At 41.0% G+C, this 16623-nt stretch overlaps 1 protein-coding gene across 1 annotated transcript in view; it reads right to left on the bottom strand.

Annotated features, from left to right (window-relative positions):
- LOC109964548 (neuroendocrine convertase 1-like) overlaps nucleotides 1-16623 on the bottom strand; it is a 187161-nt gene that overhangs the window by 64972 nt on the left and 105566 nt on the right. Inside the window, exons 7-11 of the mRNA XM_020607920.1 lie at nucleotides 8651-8688; nucleotides 7780-7859; nucleotides 6048-6136; nucleotides 1887-2059; nucleotides 447-662 (exon numbers count right to left, since the gene is read on the bottom strand). Coding sequence (XP_020463576.1) covers nucleotides 447-662; nucleotides 1887-2059; nucleotides 6048-6136; nucleotides 7780-7859; nucleotides 8651-8688 — 596 coding nt within the window. The remainder of the gene's footprint in view (nucleotides 1-446; nucleotides 663-1886; nucleotides 2060-6047; nucleotides 6137-7779; nucleotides 7860-8650; nucleotides 8689-16623) is intronic.

The raw sequence follows: 16623 nt of genomic DNA, 5'->3' as shown, positions 1-16623 counted from the left end.
GGCATCCCAGCAGAAAAAGGTGGGATCACACTGATAAAATTGGCCTTTCTGTTTCTCCAGCCCTGGTGTTGGCACTGCGTACACTGTTCTTCCTGGCTTTTCACTGTTACCTCTGCCATCAACACCTCGGTTTCTTCCTCTGCTTTTCTCAGCCACTACAGCCATGTTTTACCTCCAATTAACACTCGTTTGCTTCTGTGTTTCTAGGTGTGCTTGTGTGTGTGCCCAGCAGTCACCTAGGTCATTTGGCAGGCCTCTATAAATACCACACCAGTGGCTACTCTTTAACAGGCTTCTCACAGCTCACCGAAGCCAAAGAGCAGGGTTGTTGGCTCACACATGCACTATATATAGTATATATGTATATATACTATGTGTTTCCAAACGTTTGACTGGTAATGATAACCACTGTTGTTAGGTGTGTTAGGCAGTGCACGCACACTAACCAGAGGCAGTGAACCTCCTGTGCCAGCCCCTGTCAGGGTGACGGCCATCACCCCGGGACAGGGCTCACCAAAGTAGGTGGGGTTCCCTGTTTGAGTGACAGCTCCAATGGCAATGTTGTAGATGGAGTTGACATAACCGTCTGCACCACAGTGGTCATGGTGCATTCCACCATTACCTGCCGCCCACACAAAGATGCTGCCTTTCCCAACTCGACCCTGACGGCACAAAGAGAAAGAGACATCGAAGTTTAAAAAAAGGATTTAACAAAGACCCGTAGTGGTCAGCAGATCATTCCAAATATCACATAATAATGAACAAAATGTATTTAAATCTGGGAGGGAAGTGCAAAAAATGAAATTCTTCGATATGATAAAACATTTTAAAAATAAAATTAAAAATAGAAAATTTGCCTGACCTTCAAAGAAGCCATTAGTACTGGGCCAGTGATCAAGAGAAACTCTGTGGTTTAAGGAAAACTGCTGCTTTAATTTTTATTTTAATTTGTCAAAACTGTCTGTAGCTTTATCAGCACACAGATGAAACAGACTGGAAGATAATAACTTCTCAAATCGCCAGTGATCTATTTCATAAACATCAAGTACAATAAACAAAGACAAAACAAAAGAAACCTTAAACCACAAAGGATTGATAACTGCAGTAAACAAGAAATAAATAAATATTAATAGTCTAATGACCAGTGTATCTCAAAACACCCTGATTAACTTTATGTAACTGCAAAAACATGCCTGTAAACCAGAGCAACTAACTTTGGGAAACAGTCAGCAAGAATTGTGTGGATGACTAGTAAATTATCCTTAAAACCTTGGGTTGCCAGGGCAACACAATGAACCTGTTTTCACAGTTTCCACAATTAACTTTTTACAGGTAGAACTGAGAAACCTTACTCTAAGTTTAGATACAGCATAATAAAATATTCTAAAGTCAAAGTTCACCCTCATGTTGATTGATTGTGGCCATAAGTTGGATATGTTTGAAAGCTCAGTGAACCCAGATACTACACAGTTTGCAGTGCTGAGCATCACTAGCTGGTCACACACAAACCTTACATACTACATTCATTCACAGAGGAAGGAAGTTCTGTGCCACTACAATAAATATCAGTTTAAGGGATAGATATTCTTTGTAATGTTTATTCATTTATAGGTAGTTAAACTTGCTAGCTGGCTACTGGATTATGAGTTCCTGATTTACTGTACATGTAGTTTCTGAGTTTAATTCATGTGGCTCATTTGGTCAAACAATAAAACAGTAAAACACTAAATCTAACCATACCCTAAAAATAAACTATGCATGGACATTAGTTTTAAAAGGTCATAAAAACGAGTTTGCATTGAAATCTGCTTACATATCCACTAGTGGTGAGACTGTTTGCTTTACACCTGACAGAGACAAGTATGAACTTGAGATGAAAGCCATGCCTTGTGAGTTCCTAGCTGGAGGGCCTGCTTCGTGAGGCTGTGGGGCCCATCCATTTCAGCACCGTCGTCCCGCGGGCCCCAACTGCAAACGTAGATGTCGATGAACTGCATGTTGAAGGTCAGAGCTGTGGCCTCCATGGCATCAGTGACAGAGCCGTCCAACAGGCGGATACCTGGATGGATTGAAAAGGTCACACAGATCGGGGTCTCAGAAAGAGGCTTACAGACCACATAAAAATACCGAAAGAGCAGTTTACATTCTGGTGCTGCCAGAACATACACAACGATTCAGTTGTTGACATGTTTGAGTTAATGTGATACCCCCATCTAAAAAAACACAATAACAAAGCAGAGACACAGTGTACCATAGAAGTGCAAAGCACGCTCATACTGTAGCAGCCGGCCTGTACCAGAGTCTTCTCTCTGTCTTGCTCTGCCTTTTATGTATCTGTGTTGTTTATTATTTTATCTGTGCCTGTCTCCTCTTGTTTCTTCATTGTCTGTTTCTGTGTTTGCTGCTTTGCTATATTTGTTTTTCCTCAGTGTATGGATTCCTTCTTTGCCTGTTCCTACTATATTTGTATTATTTGTTTGCTTTATCACTGACTACTTAGATATATATTTTCAAATTAATACATTTATGTTAATTATTTTCTCTGAGAATGTATGTCAAAGTGAGGGCAATGACCTAGCCTGTATTAGCTGTAAAATAAAGTGGAGTGACTTCTAATTACTTTCTTCTCAGTAATATTAACTGGTTTTAGCCAAGCAAATGTTGATTAAAAAGAAGAACTCTCCACGTTTGCTCATCCGGGTGATTGTTACTAACTAGCTTTCGCATTCTGAATATCATGGCTCTTGCTTTTTGCTGAATTATCAGCCACTAAGTGCCCTTTAAAATGCATCTAATATAGATTTATAGCTATTGTTGGTTTTTATAGCGGTGTTTTGTTTGTAGTGATTTCACAGACTACCTAATCATTTACCAATTACCTGCAATGCAAATTAGTATTTACATGAATAAAAAGACAGTCCACCATTTGGTGACTTTGGCATCTGTTATAAATCTTATTCTTCAGTGTAATAGATACATTAACACAAATTCAAAAAAACTGAAAACCGCTATATACAGCCATTTATGAGCAAGAAACATGATGAAGAAAAATAAAAAACAAAAGAAGAATTCTTGAAAACCCCAGAGATAGTAAAGAGAGGCAGGGTAGTTGAAAACCTCAGCCTTGACAGTCACAGGCAGGCTGACACACACCAACAACACAGAATGTGTTTACCTCCCCTTGGACCTGCAAGCAAAGTACAAAACCAAAGCACGGATCTTACGGAGCAGTCAACCTGCATTAAACACCAGGCTAAGAGTGAAAAGATCATAGAGGCCAAAGGTGTGGTATAGTATTTATAGCTGGGATGCAAAAGTAGCCTATACATTATGACTGTGACTTTGGTTTTTATAAACCTTGACCTGCACTTTATTGGCATTCAGGAAGAAGTGAAACAAAATACCAGAATTCATTATTAATTTAAAAAATCAGTGAGGAGCTTGAACATCTTATGAGGTTTTACAGTTAAAGGAACATTACCAGTTATTATTATATTATTTTCATGCAGACTGACAATACATTAGAATGACAATACTTGAAAAACCTGCTGTATGACTGTGGATGTAGTGTACAGTGGCACCTAGGGGAAAGCACATACAAAGTACAAACATGACACTTTACTGAGGCTTCATCAGTACGAGTACCTGCTTTCCTGTGCGTCATTAACAATAAAACATTACATTGATTATAGCTGTGTTAAGACTGCTTAACCTGGCTAGCACCACACACATTTTCTGTCAATGATAATGAAGTCGAATAAATAAATATTAAAAATTTAAATCTTAATTTTACTTTTCTGGAATGCAATGCCTTTTCATAACTTCCTCATTGTATACAACTAGGCATGAATAACAATATTCAGTTCTGCACTTCCCTTAAAACCATGTTGCTTCCCAATATCCAGTATATATTTCTTGGTTTATACTTTAAAAACATGTCTATGATCAGTTCAAAAATCATTTTATAAAGAAAATACAGTACATTGAATTTCATTAAATGAAATTTAATTGGGAGTTTACATTTAAGACAAACTATATGTGTATGTGTACACTCTCCTTGCAATGCATCAAAAATGTCTTTTAAGGTACTTCATCAGGCTTAATTTGCAGCTTTCTGATTCAGCACATGTATGTACATATTTAAAAACCACAAGTATAACAAGGCTGGTTTTAAACATGAATGCACTGGATTTTGAGTATGTTTTCAAAGCATAAAGAGGCACAGAAGTAAAAACTCAACTCAGTCAACCTTCACTGTCAGACAGTCATCACAGAAGCCTGTAGTTCAACGTACATCTTTCATGTAGGTCTTGCCCCTTCATCTCCTGTGTGCCAGACTTTGTTTATGAGCAGGGATAAAATAGACTCAGCAAGGTGAAATTAAGACTAACTGTGGAAGAAGGTTCCTGGTCTTGCTTCACAAACTGTATTTTTTTCTCTTTCTAACAATTCTACAAGAGGTCAAGGGTTCACGTAGCTAAGTTCAAATGTCCGAGATCAACCAAGAGATTCTTCTATTCATTCTCCACATTTCATGTGAATGACAGAGCTATATGAAACTGGTTTTGAAACATTCAGATCTGGGTGCTGTGGGAGATTTTCTTAATCAAACATAACGTGCACTCCTCATTAACTTGTGGTTTATAGCACTCTTAGTATATCCTATAAAAGCCCTCGATTTCACAACAGAAAATGGGCTATCTCATGCATTCATCCTTCGCCAATGTTACAGCCAACACTAAAAAAGCCATTATTGAAGCTCCCACTAAAAAATGAGCTGTTAAATAGGGTCAGCACGGCTCAGTACCAGCCAGTAACTGTGTATTCTGCCGTACTCACACAAACCCAAAACCACACACACGCAGAAAATGCACAATATCTGCATGTGCATATAAATGATATACTCTCAGTCTTTTTTAAAGATATATTTCTTATCATCTAAACCAAAACTCTTGAAGACTTTTTGATACATTACTTTCATCTATTAGCGTTCACAACGAGCAGCGGACTTCCAGTACTACTAAACTAATGCAAACTAATATAACAAATATATTCCGCAATTTTCTGCCAAATTTCACCAATAAGCCATTATATTTGTTATTTCTATTTAAGCAAGATTAGCTACTAACCCTTTGATGTAGCATAATTTATAGTCAAATTGTAAAATGCAGGTTTTGCCTCTCAAAAATGGTTCAACACAAAAGAACAACTAATAACTTCCTGGACCAGTACCAGAATGTACCAGAATGAGTTTGAGTTTATTTTAGAAGGTATTTAATGCATTTTGTTAAGTCATTTTGTAAGTGCCTTGTAAAGCTTAATAAGACTAAGCTCAAAGCATCCTGTCAGAAATCTCTTTTTTATTTCAGACGGGATTTAGGAACTTGGGGATTAAATAACCTAAAAGGTGCCTCATGATTTTTAAGATACAAACCTTTTTAACTGTATTGTCATGAATTCTATCTAGTTTAAGATTAGTGAGCTTTACTATATGTTATTTTTTTTATTAAAATTTTTATTTTACATTCCATGTCATCTTCCTGGCCACTACAGTACAGCCACAATGCACTGCCTCTCACTGTCCCTATCAGGGTTGTGGTCGAGTCACTAAACCTCGAGTCTGAGTCAAGTCTTGAATCCAAGTCCAAGTCACCAATAAGTAATCTGAGTCGAGTCCAAGTTGAATCCCTGTTATGTGAGTCAGAGTCATCAAAGGTCTACATTAAACACAACTGGCATCTCACCATGTTATATCACCATATTGCTCAGCAATTTGATACATAAAAATCAAAAGGTGGAGTGTACACTTGATGGAGGTGGATACTACATGGACATGAGCAGGTTTCAATTCAAGCAGGTTCAAATTATTATAGCCTAGTACAAAAAATAAACAAATAAATAAAACACAATTATAAGTCCTCCTCTCAAACTTCCAAGTCTGAATGCAGTCAGTGCTCAAGTCCAAGTCCAGTCACAAGTCCTGAAAATCTGGACTCGACTACTATAACACTGGTCTCTATACTGTAAGACTGCATTCTTTTCCTCACCTCCGATCCTGGCATTGAAGGCAATGCCCACACCACAGTAGGAGTTGTTGGCCTCCATGGCAACTTCCCCTGCACACCGAGTACCATGACTGAAACACAGAATAAGATGTGTTGTCTTGAGCACGTCTCCAAATTAAGCTTGAGTAAGCAATTACACACAGCACATCCCCAAGTTAAGACAAAGAGACAGACACAATTGGAAACAGATCCCTTGCTAAACCGCCTCTGTAGCTGAAAAGCTTTTGGTTTTTGCATGGAAAATATCTAGTTAAAAATATTGCTGACAGATTTACCTTTTTTTGTAATTTATTACAGTTCATTTCAGAAAGAAGTAGACAAAGACATTTACAGTCAGGGAAACCTGCTGCTGTCAGATTTCATTAGCTGTAGCCAGTGTAAAGTTGGTTATTTAATTTAAGCATTGCCCCATTTGACTGGTTATCCTATGTACTGACTAGCAAGAGTTTACTGTAGATATATGCTTTAGTGTTAATATTTTCAAATCCTATATTCCACTTTTAACCTTGCAAGATGAAAAGCCTTTAAAATAATGACTAACTAATGTGTTTGCCAACTGTAAGGCTGTATTCGCATTGCTACAGAGTTGCTGGACTGTGAACTTCTCCAGACTCAATACAGAGCAGTCCACAATTAGCATTAGCCTGCACTCTGATAGAATTACTGTAGATAGAAGTGATAGAAATCAAGACCAGCTCCTATGCAATGAGGAGGTACTGTACTACACAGTGATGTATGTGTTATTGTGGGTGAGGTTTTTCTAACGTAAACTGTAACCCCACATAATTACTGTACCAAAGATAATGGCAATGGTTTTGCCACAGTTTGTTTGCTTGTTTGTTAATAGCATAATTCAAAAAGTAATGAATGGATTTTGATACCTTTTTTTTTCCTAGACAGGTAGGGTATGGCCCAAGGAACAATTGATTGGATTCTGGTGCTGATCCAGATCACCATCCAGAGCCAGGAATTAAAAAAAAAAGATTCTTCACCAGTGTAAGTGGCTGTATAAGAGCCCCCTTGAGGTGAAAATCACAGATGTGCTGCTGAACACTTCCAGCACATACAAAGACAAATCCATGAGCCACCGACAGCTGCCTATTCACTATCACGCAGGACAGCCTCTGTGTGAGACAGGGACTAAAGAAGCCCAGTGAGGTGACAGCCCAGAGCTGGAGAAAGACCTACTCTCTGCAGCGACAGCCGGGTGAGAGCCAGTCAGGATTATCTTGATCCCAGATGGTGATGACAGACATTTTCGACCATGATAATTTCATCCTAGAACTGGCATTTTGACCCTTTTTCAGGTAACAAAGTAACCACTTAAATTGATAACATGTGGTCAGTCTATCCAAGTAATGCCAATTTAGACATTTTTTTCAACGTTATCAGAGATATGAGTACCTGATAGCAGGCCGAGCTAAACGGCTTTGAATAAACCCTGTCTTGCTGTTATAAATAAACAGTTTGTATTTATCAAACAGACAAATTGTCCAGAGTTTTTACTTGTTAGCTAATGAAATGCTCCTTGGGCTCAGGACTAATGTTGGGTTAGCTTACTAATGTTACTGTGGGTAGAGAGGGTACAGACCTGCTGATGTTTGTGTGCATTATATTAGAACTGATAAACAGTTTCATCCACTTTTGTACACTCTTGTGTTTTTGGTTTTTGAAAAGGTTAAATTGACTGACTATGAATAGAAACACTCACTACCTATTCTCCTCATTTCTGACAGGCATGGGATCATGAGACACACCATGCAAGGCTTGTAGGTCAAAACTGGCGAGGGCCTCCTGTAAGGCAAACAGAAAACAAGTGAAGCACAGTGGAAGACAATGCAACTCTCAATCCAAACCATCAGAATGATGCAACAGGAAATGAAGAAATCTCATTAAAAAACAACAACTCATGAACAACACTGGCACTTGAATTAGTCTATCATCATATTTCATCTGAGTGACAGCAATCACTGCCATCGTGTGTGTGGTTAGATAGATGGAGATACACGTTTGAATGACTTGTTTGCCAGTGTATATTGGCCTAGGCATAACGGGAGGAGGATGCCATGGCAGCGAACTGTAGGGGAGCGATTATGCAGCCCTCTTTCTCTCTCTGACTCTCTCTGCAGCCAGGCTTATTCATGCCAGACAATCTGCTCTGACAAAGTACAAGTTGGCCTCCGTTCTTCAAACTGCCTATAGGATTATAAATGACAAGGCAGGAGCAAACAATGCTGCCACTACACATATGCTTTATGACTAGCCAGTGCAACACCAGCCTAACTGAATAAAACAGCTTTATCACTATATGAAACTTTTATTGTCTCGGGTTTTCCAGTAAGTAATCGAGAAGTTGGGCAGTTAAAGAGAAAGTCAATACAAAAATTTCACTCTAATGAAAATCCAGTTGTTTGCGATAACAGCGCTGCTGGCTGAATATAATCTTGTAAAAGGACAACTGAATGAAAAATTGGATTGTATAACCATCCCTGAGATCTACATGAGATGATATTTTGCAGCTCAGCATTAATAAGATTGGGTTGAGATCAGTTATTATTCATAAATCAGATTTTAAGTTTACTTACAAAATTTTTCTTCAGGTCTTTATTTGTGTGATCTACACCTGACAAAAGAAAAAAAAATTAGACATAAAAACATGATAATACTGTAGCTTTAGCTTCTCTGTATGATTTTCTTTGGCTAAAAATCCTGGCAAAGAAGGCTACTATTCACCAGTGGTTTCACTTGTCATAGTGGGCCCCTGGCCCACATTACCTACTGTGTGTTCCTGATCTGCCAGCGACGCTGTCACACTCCTACCTGCCCAGCTCACTGCCTTTCGGTTCCTAAGTCCACCACTTTACCTACACCCCTCCTGCCTGACTCACCTGTGTGCTTCCGACACCACCTACACCTTCTTTCCTTGTACCCTTATAAATTAATAGTGTTTCTAAGATTCCGTTCAGTCCTGGTCTGCCTTTTGGGTCCTGTCCCAGTGTGAGATCCTAACATTACTTGCTACCTAAACAATGTTGCCTCTTGGTTTGTATTTCACACATTTAAATGATCATACCAATAAATCTGTGAGAAAGTCAGGATTGATTTTATAATGGATCTGTAAAATAATACCATCAACGCTCTGGAAACATGAAAAACATTTAACTTCTGCAAAAACTCAGATTAGCTCTGGGCTCCATTTCTTCAAAATCAGAATCAGAATCAGAATCAGTTTTATTGGCCAGGTGTGACGGACACACGAGGAATTTGACTCAGGTACATCAGCTCTCAATGTGCAAAACAGTAAACCAGCATAAGGCTGTGTAATATAACAAAATAGCAGTATTAACATCAACAACCAGTGCAAACAATGCAGAAAAAGCAGTATAAACAGACAGTAAAACAATGCAGACAACAAAGGAATGTTCATTGAAATGAGATAAGTAGGGATAAAACAGAGTACTTAAGAACTAGAGCCCTGTACAAGTCTCTATAATCTGTACGAGGTATATTTACACTGAGGGTTATTGACCAGTCATACTGTTGTTGGTTAAGTGTTTATCAGGGTGACAGCCTGGGGGAAGAAACTGTCCCTTTGTCTGGTTGTCTTGGTGCACAGTGACCTGTAAGGCCGTCCAGAGGGGAGGAGTTCAAACAGATTGTGTCCAGGGTATGAGGGGTCTGCAGTGATCCTCTCCGCCCTCCTTTTGACCCGTGAGGTGTACAGGTCCTCCATGGAGGGCAGGCTCACACCAATGACCTTTTCTGCAGTCCTCACTGTCTGCTGAAGTCTTCTTGTCAGAAGTGATGTTTTTCTGAAGTCAATAATTATTTTAAATCACAGGCTCAAGTGTTGAGTCATTTCCCTGAAAAACATGGACAACTACTGTGTCATTTGCAAAATTAAAAATGTTCCTGTCCCTTGTTTGTGTCAAGAATAAACAGTTGTAGGCACAAGACACAACCATGTGGGGAGCCATTAGAGACAGAGGAGTAGTGGTCAAGAAGTGTCCTGAGAGAAACATTGCCTGAAGGGCAAACCTGGGAAACAAATTACTGGCAAGCTCCACAGCTCACACAATTACAAATATGAAGCAAATAAGTAACAACCTTCTGACAGTAATTACAAAGATCACAGTTAGGACCTAGAAGGAGAAGCATCTTCAGAAGGAGATGATGAGACAAACATAATGTTAAATAACAATGTTATACTGTGTCGGTCAGTGTTTAGGTTAAGTTGCACTATTGCAATATAAGTTACTCTGTCAGAAGTCATGCGCTAACAATGTTCGCACAATGTACTAGTATCAAAGTTAAAAGTAAGATAGCATTAATTCAGACAACAGCTTCCCGTGACTGTTACTATAGGCTATTATATACACTGCTCAAAAAATTAAAGAAACACTAAATTACACATCGTATCGTGATGAACAAATTATTCAAGTTGAAAACCTTTACTTATGTACATTGTATAATTTGTTCAGAGCAAAATGACATAATGGTCAGTGGAAACCAGCATCATCAACCCGTGGAGGATGTTTTCAAAATTACACTGAAAATCAAAATGAAAACTGAAATCACAGGCTCATCCAAGTTGCATGAATTTCATCACAGCAGCTCATAATGTGGCTCAGAAGTGAATTTGGGCCCCCCTTGCCTGTAGGCACTCCTGACAATGTTTGGGCATGAGTCAGGGGATGGCGTCCTGGAGGATCTCCTCCCAGACCTGGATCAGGGCATCATTGGGCTCCTGCACAGTCTGTGGTGGTACTTGGTGGTGTCGGATGCATGATACACAATGTCCCACAGGTACCTAATTGGATTTAGGTCAGGAAAATGTGAGGGCCAGTCAATGGCATCAATGTCTTCATCATCCAGGAACTGCTTACGCACTCTGACCACATGAGGTCGGGTATTGTCCTGCACCAGGAGGAGCCCAGGGCCCACTGCACCAGCGTAAGGTCTGACTCTAAGGATTTCATCCTGGTACCTCACAGCAGTCAGGACACTGCGGTCATACATGGAGGTCTGTGAGCCCTGCAACAATATGTCTCCCCGAACATCCGGTGACCCACCACCAAACCAGTCATGCTCGGCAATGTTACAGGCAGCGTAACGTTTCACCATGGCGTCTCCAGACTCCTTCACATCTGTCACATGTGTCACACAGTGTGAACCTGCTCTTTAGAGAGAAGAGGGCGCCAGTGGAGGACCTGCCAGTTCTGGTGTTCTTTGGTGAATGCCAATCAAGCTGCATGGAGCTGGGCCATGAGCACAAGTTGTACTAGAGGACATCAGGCCCTCATGCCACCCTCATGGAGTCTGCTTCTGACAGTTGGGTCAGAAACATGCACACCAGTAGCTGCTCGAGGTCATTTTGTAGGGCTCTCACAGTGCTCCACCTCATCCTCCTGGCACAAAGCAGAAGATACTGGTCCTGCTGCTGGTTTGTTGCCCTTCTACGGCCCTGTTCAGCTCTCCTGGTGTAATGGCCAGTCTCCTGGTATCTCCTCCATGCTCTTGAGACTGTGCTGGGAGACACAGCAAACCTCCTAGCGACTGCACGTATGGATGTGCCATCTTGGAGTAACTGACTACCTGTGCAATCTGATTGGGCTGCAGGTACTGCCTCATGCTTCCAGCAGTGGCAAGGATGCTAGCAAAACACAAAACTTGAGCAGAATCAGTCAGGAAGGATCAGGAGGGAGCATTCCTCTGTGGCCACCACATGGAAAACCATTCCCTTTTGGGGGGTTGTCTCGATTTGGCCTCTCCATTGCACCAAAGCAGGTGAAACTGATTCACAATCACTTGTGCTTCCTAAATGGACAGATTGATATCAAGTTTCACCAAGTATAACGCCAAGTTTAACTGACTTGGTGTTATACTGTGATGATTAAGTGTTCCCTTAAATTTTTGAGCAGTTTATTATAAAATTATTATTACTGGTAAATGATTGTGAGGGCAGCATTTTTCTGTTGTAGTAGATGAAGTATTGTGCAAGTTTCTGTGCCATCAAGGTGCTGAAGCTAGTTGATTGTAGATGTGTGCAGGAGAAAGATCAGTTCCTCCTCTTTAATGTTCTTTTGCAGTAACAACGGTGCATTCATGCCTAAGTGCACTCATTGTTTCAATATTTTTGTGGTTAAGGGAGTGGTGCTGTTTCACATCATTTGAACTTTCAGTGTGGAAGACAGGTTATTAAAACTTTGAATTTTGAGTGCCCTACTAATAGATGTAATTAATTTGCCAAAATATAATGGTGAGATCTAGTTTTCAAAGGATTTTTTGTCAAGATCCAGGTTATATGAGGTACTGTACATGAGTGATTAGTGACTGAAAGAACAAACAGGCACAGAATCTAGTCCTCCAAATTTCATTCTATTTATTCAGCCTCTCTTTCCATTTTAAATCCTTTCTCCTCACTCTACACCTTTTCTAACATCTTTTTTATCAACTTCTCTTTCCACATTGGTTGCCTTTCATTCACTTGTTCCCTCCCTGTCCTCCCCCTCTTGTCACCCCAACCACCTCCTCCTCCTCCATCTCTGCTGCATCAGGACTCCTGTGGTCTCAGCGAGAGACAAACGAATGAAGGCCTCAGGAGGGCTGTGCCTGCTCTGCCACACATTACTCACTCTGTCTCAATCACACACACACACACACACACACACACACACAGGACCTGCCAGCCTTTGTCCCATGCAGACAGTGCCTCCTGGTTGTCATGGCAACCTGCAGTTGGTTTGGCCGTTGAGGTCTGATTGTGTTGAGCTCAGGGAGGATGGAGCCCTTGCTGCGTGATGCCTCATTGGAGCCTGTCATGCCATGCTGTGTTATGCCGTACCAAGTCAACCTGCTGCGTCCTCTACATAACCACTAGTGTTTTATCCTCTCCTCACCCCCAGACACACTTTCAGATACCAGTATAACAAAATATAAGCTTTCAGATATGTTTTGTTTTACATTTTAATTCAAAATCTCTCTTTGCATTTTTGCCCAGAGAGAACCACCAAAGTCTCTGTACGCTTCGGCAGCCGATGCCATCGCAAACTCCATTGTTGTTCTGGGAAGAGTGTAGACAGCCTTGTGCTATATGACAAATCATGTCACCAGTTGCCTCGTTATACACGCCAGCAAGGACAAGAGCCGTCGTCTGTTGGAATGCACCGGCTGGATTTACCACTGCTGAGAATACAACACTGTATGAATGTGAAGGTTTGTCTTCTTCTGTCACTTTTAGACGGATCTCATGGCTTTCATCAATAGACAAAGTAGAAAAAGCTAATATCAAACAAACAACTCTCCATCTGCAAGTTAAGATTTTTTAGTTTAACTACTGAATTTTATGCTTACAGAAGCAGCAACTATGGTTTGGTATACAGTAAGAAAAGGGTAGCAAACAAAGCACCAGTTTATTTTGAGCATTTTTGTCAATAATGACAAAGTTGTGCAGTTTTAATTTCTTATTCTTGAGGGAACCAGAGGAAGAGCTCTGTGGGCAACGTTTCCTCTTGTCTGAGCCAAGCTGGATTTCCACCCTGAACACAAGACCAAGCGAGAGCGCTTATCTAAAGAGATGTGTTGAGTGATACTACCGTGGCCCCACATCATGTCTTCATATGGAATCTCATCTGAGTCTATAAAGACACTTTCAGCTTTTCCCGTTTAGGGGTCACCACAGTGAATCGTCACACTGACGACTCGCATGTTGACATTTGGCACGTGTTTTACAGTGAATGCCCTTCCTGACGCAACCCTGATTCGAACCCGGGCCACAGCGGTGAATTTCATCTGAGTCTAAAGTCCTAAAATATCAAATACATTTTCCAAATCCCTTCTCATGCTGCTATGTTTCTTAAATCTCATCTTTCATCTTTAGGGAAATCAAGAGATTCTCTAACATCCTCTCCTCCAACATCATGTCCATTATAATTTTATTTTACTAATTTCTGTGTTTGTTTTTGGTTTAGAAAAAAATAATATTGTCAAAAAGCAAGTTGGCATCAGGGTTTCTAGCCTACGCATGTTATATTATGAACTGTACCTGCTGACATTATGGCTCAAAATTATTGCACTTGACCCTAAAAATACATATTTTCCATAAAATGCCAGTTATTGAAAAAAGCTCACACCCACAAGCAGCTCCATAACACAGCAATGTCAAATGATCAGTTTCACCACAATTAGTCTGAACTGAGTTATAAAAAAACTGCTCCAGTTAATGTAATTTTAAAGCGTCCGCTCACTTGAATTACAAAAAAGAAACACTCAATGGTTTTTACTGCCTGAATGGTTAGATACTGTACATTAAGGTGTTAGTGATGAAATGTTGAGCTGTAATTTTGGTGAATCAACCCATTAATGTTTTCCAGTACACATCACAGTGAACAGCAATGTCAGGGAGTCTAACTGTCTCATCATGTAAGAAGAACTTCTCAAGCCTTAAAAAAATCTAGATTTGAAACTGTAAAACAAGACTGAGTGTCTTCCTAGAATGGATGAGTGCAGTGGATAGATGTGCATTTGGATATAGACTGACACATGCACAGATGAGCACATGTATGTTCGGAGCAGGGGTGTCACAAGGGTCAATTTGAGTGCCAAAACCCTAGACTTTAAATTATCCACAAGGATGATCAGAGTGGAAACATGCATTCAGTCGGGTGCACTCAGTCAGGTAGCACCATACTCCCATAAATACAGCCATAAACACACTCCAACACAGTCCAAGGTCTTCTGAGCATGAAAACAGAAAGCCTTGTCCAACAGTTAGATGGAACACTGTAGGTGGTGGAGCCAATGCAAAATCTTCCATGAATACAAATGCTTTGAACCTGGCTGACCCAGTCTAGATTGTGATTGTACGGATGTGTGTGTACGTGCATTTTCTGCTCTGCTTGTGTGTCAGCATTCAGTGGCAGCAGCTGCACTCTATCTCCTTGCTCCCGCAGCATTCATGCCGGCCCTCAGGGTCAAACACACACACAAATCAGACAGAGACGTGTCGGAGGCCATTTTGAGCCGACGGTGAGTCGTGCCTGAGCCGCCTCTGAGAAAATGAGACGACATCACTTGAGAGGAGGCCCCCGCTACACCTGGGGCCTCCCAGCTGGCTCTCGCCGCTTAGCACTCCTCTGTAGGAGTTAGAACAGGCTGAAAGGTGGAGCAGAAGAGAGGATGAGCCACATGGGGGAGGAGGTAAGCCATATAACGCTGATACCAATATTCCTGTAATGAAGCTGTACATGGCTGATAATTTGCACTTGCAAGAGTAAAAAAGAAAAGAAAAGGTGTGTGTGTGTGTGTGTGTGAAAGAGCAGCAGAGAGAAAGGGGTGTGTATCACCACCCGCAAAGGGTGAGACTTCCTGGCCCTCCACCTCCATTTCATTAATCAGCTCGGTATTTAAGAAGGGCTGGAGTGGACACTTGCCTGTAATTAGCTGGCTTTCTCAAGGACGTGTGTGTATGTGTGGGGGTGTGTGCTTAAAAAGTGAATAGCAAAGAGAGAGATCTTGGGGAGAAGACAGATGAGTGATAGAGGGTGGAAAGGATGGAGAGGGAGCGTGGGTGATGGAAAGCCTGGCACAGGAGGAAATGATTGAAGAGAAGAGAGAAGACAAGCTGGAAGAAGAGAGAAGAAGGCGGGAAAGGACTGTTATAGGAGGAGTGGGGGAGGTGGAAAAACAAGAAAGAAAGTCGACTGAAGTGAAGTGACAGTGAGGAAAAGGATGCAGGGAGAGACAGGGCCAGAGCAGAGGGCAGATGGGGATGGAGAAGAGGTTGACTTCCAAAGTGAGACATTAGTATTCAAGCAGCACCCATTTGGCACCCCAACCCACCACCACCACCACCACACCCCTCTGCCCTGTCTGCCCAGCAGCCCACTCTCCCCCTGTGGTGGACCCAGACATGAAACTGGAGGTGGCAGAGGAAAGCTGTGTGCATATGTGTGTGTGTGTGTGTGTGTGTGTGTGTGTGTGTGTGTGAGTTAAGACTGCAGATCTGAAACACTGCCTTCAGTGGAGATCCCCACATTAGAGAAATATCTTTGGCTTTCCACAGTGAGTGTGCTCTCAGCTGTTGCATTACTGTTGTTACATCTCATATTCCTCATCAGAATTTTACCTTTGAGTTAAACATTTTCTGTCAGTCATGACGAGACATTTCTTATTATTCAAAACAAGTGCAAATCTGCACAGTGCCACGTCTTCATACACAGATCTGTGGAGGTAGAGCCAACAGAGTACGAAAGTGAAGCGGCGTGATCGGTGACACTGTTCTTGCACCAGTGCAAATTACTGAATCACGACTTTAGCCATATAACCAGTGCGGCAAAAAGTGACCTGTCAGTTCTAGATGTCATCCAGCCTGAGTCAGTGGAGATCAGGGCTCATGTCATGCTCATGCAAACAGTTAGTATTTAAGAACTGACAATAAAACATGAGGGCTGTTGATCTACACAACATCCCAACTATTTAAAGTAGATCAACCTCTTGATGCTGCAGACATTCACTTAAGATTTGCCTTCAAGTCACCTGTTTTCAAAAAGAAAAAGTA

Source organism: Monopterus albus, unplaced genomic scaffold (genome assembly GCF_001952655.1).
Source record: "Monopterus albus unplaced genomic scaffold, M_albus_1.0 scaffold90.1, whole genome shotgun sequence".
Lineage (NCBI taxonomy): Eukaryota > Metazoa > Chordata > Actinopteri > Synbranchiformes > Synbranchidae > Monopterus > Monopterus albus.
This window is presented reverse-complemented; position numbering and strand designations above follow the sequence as displayed.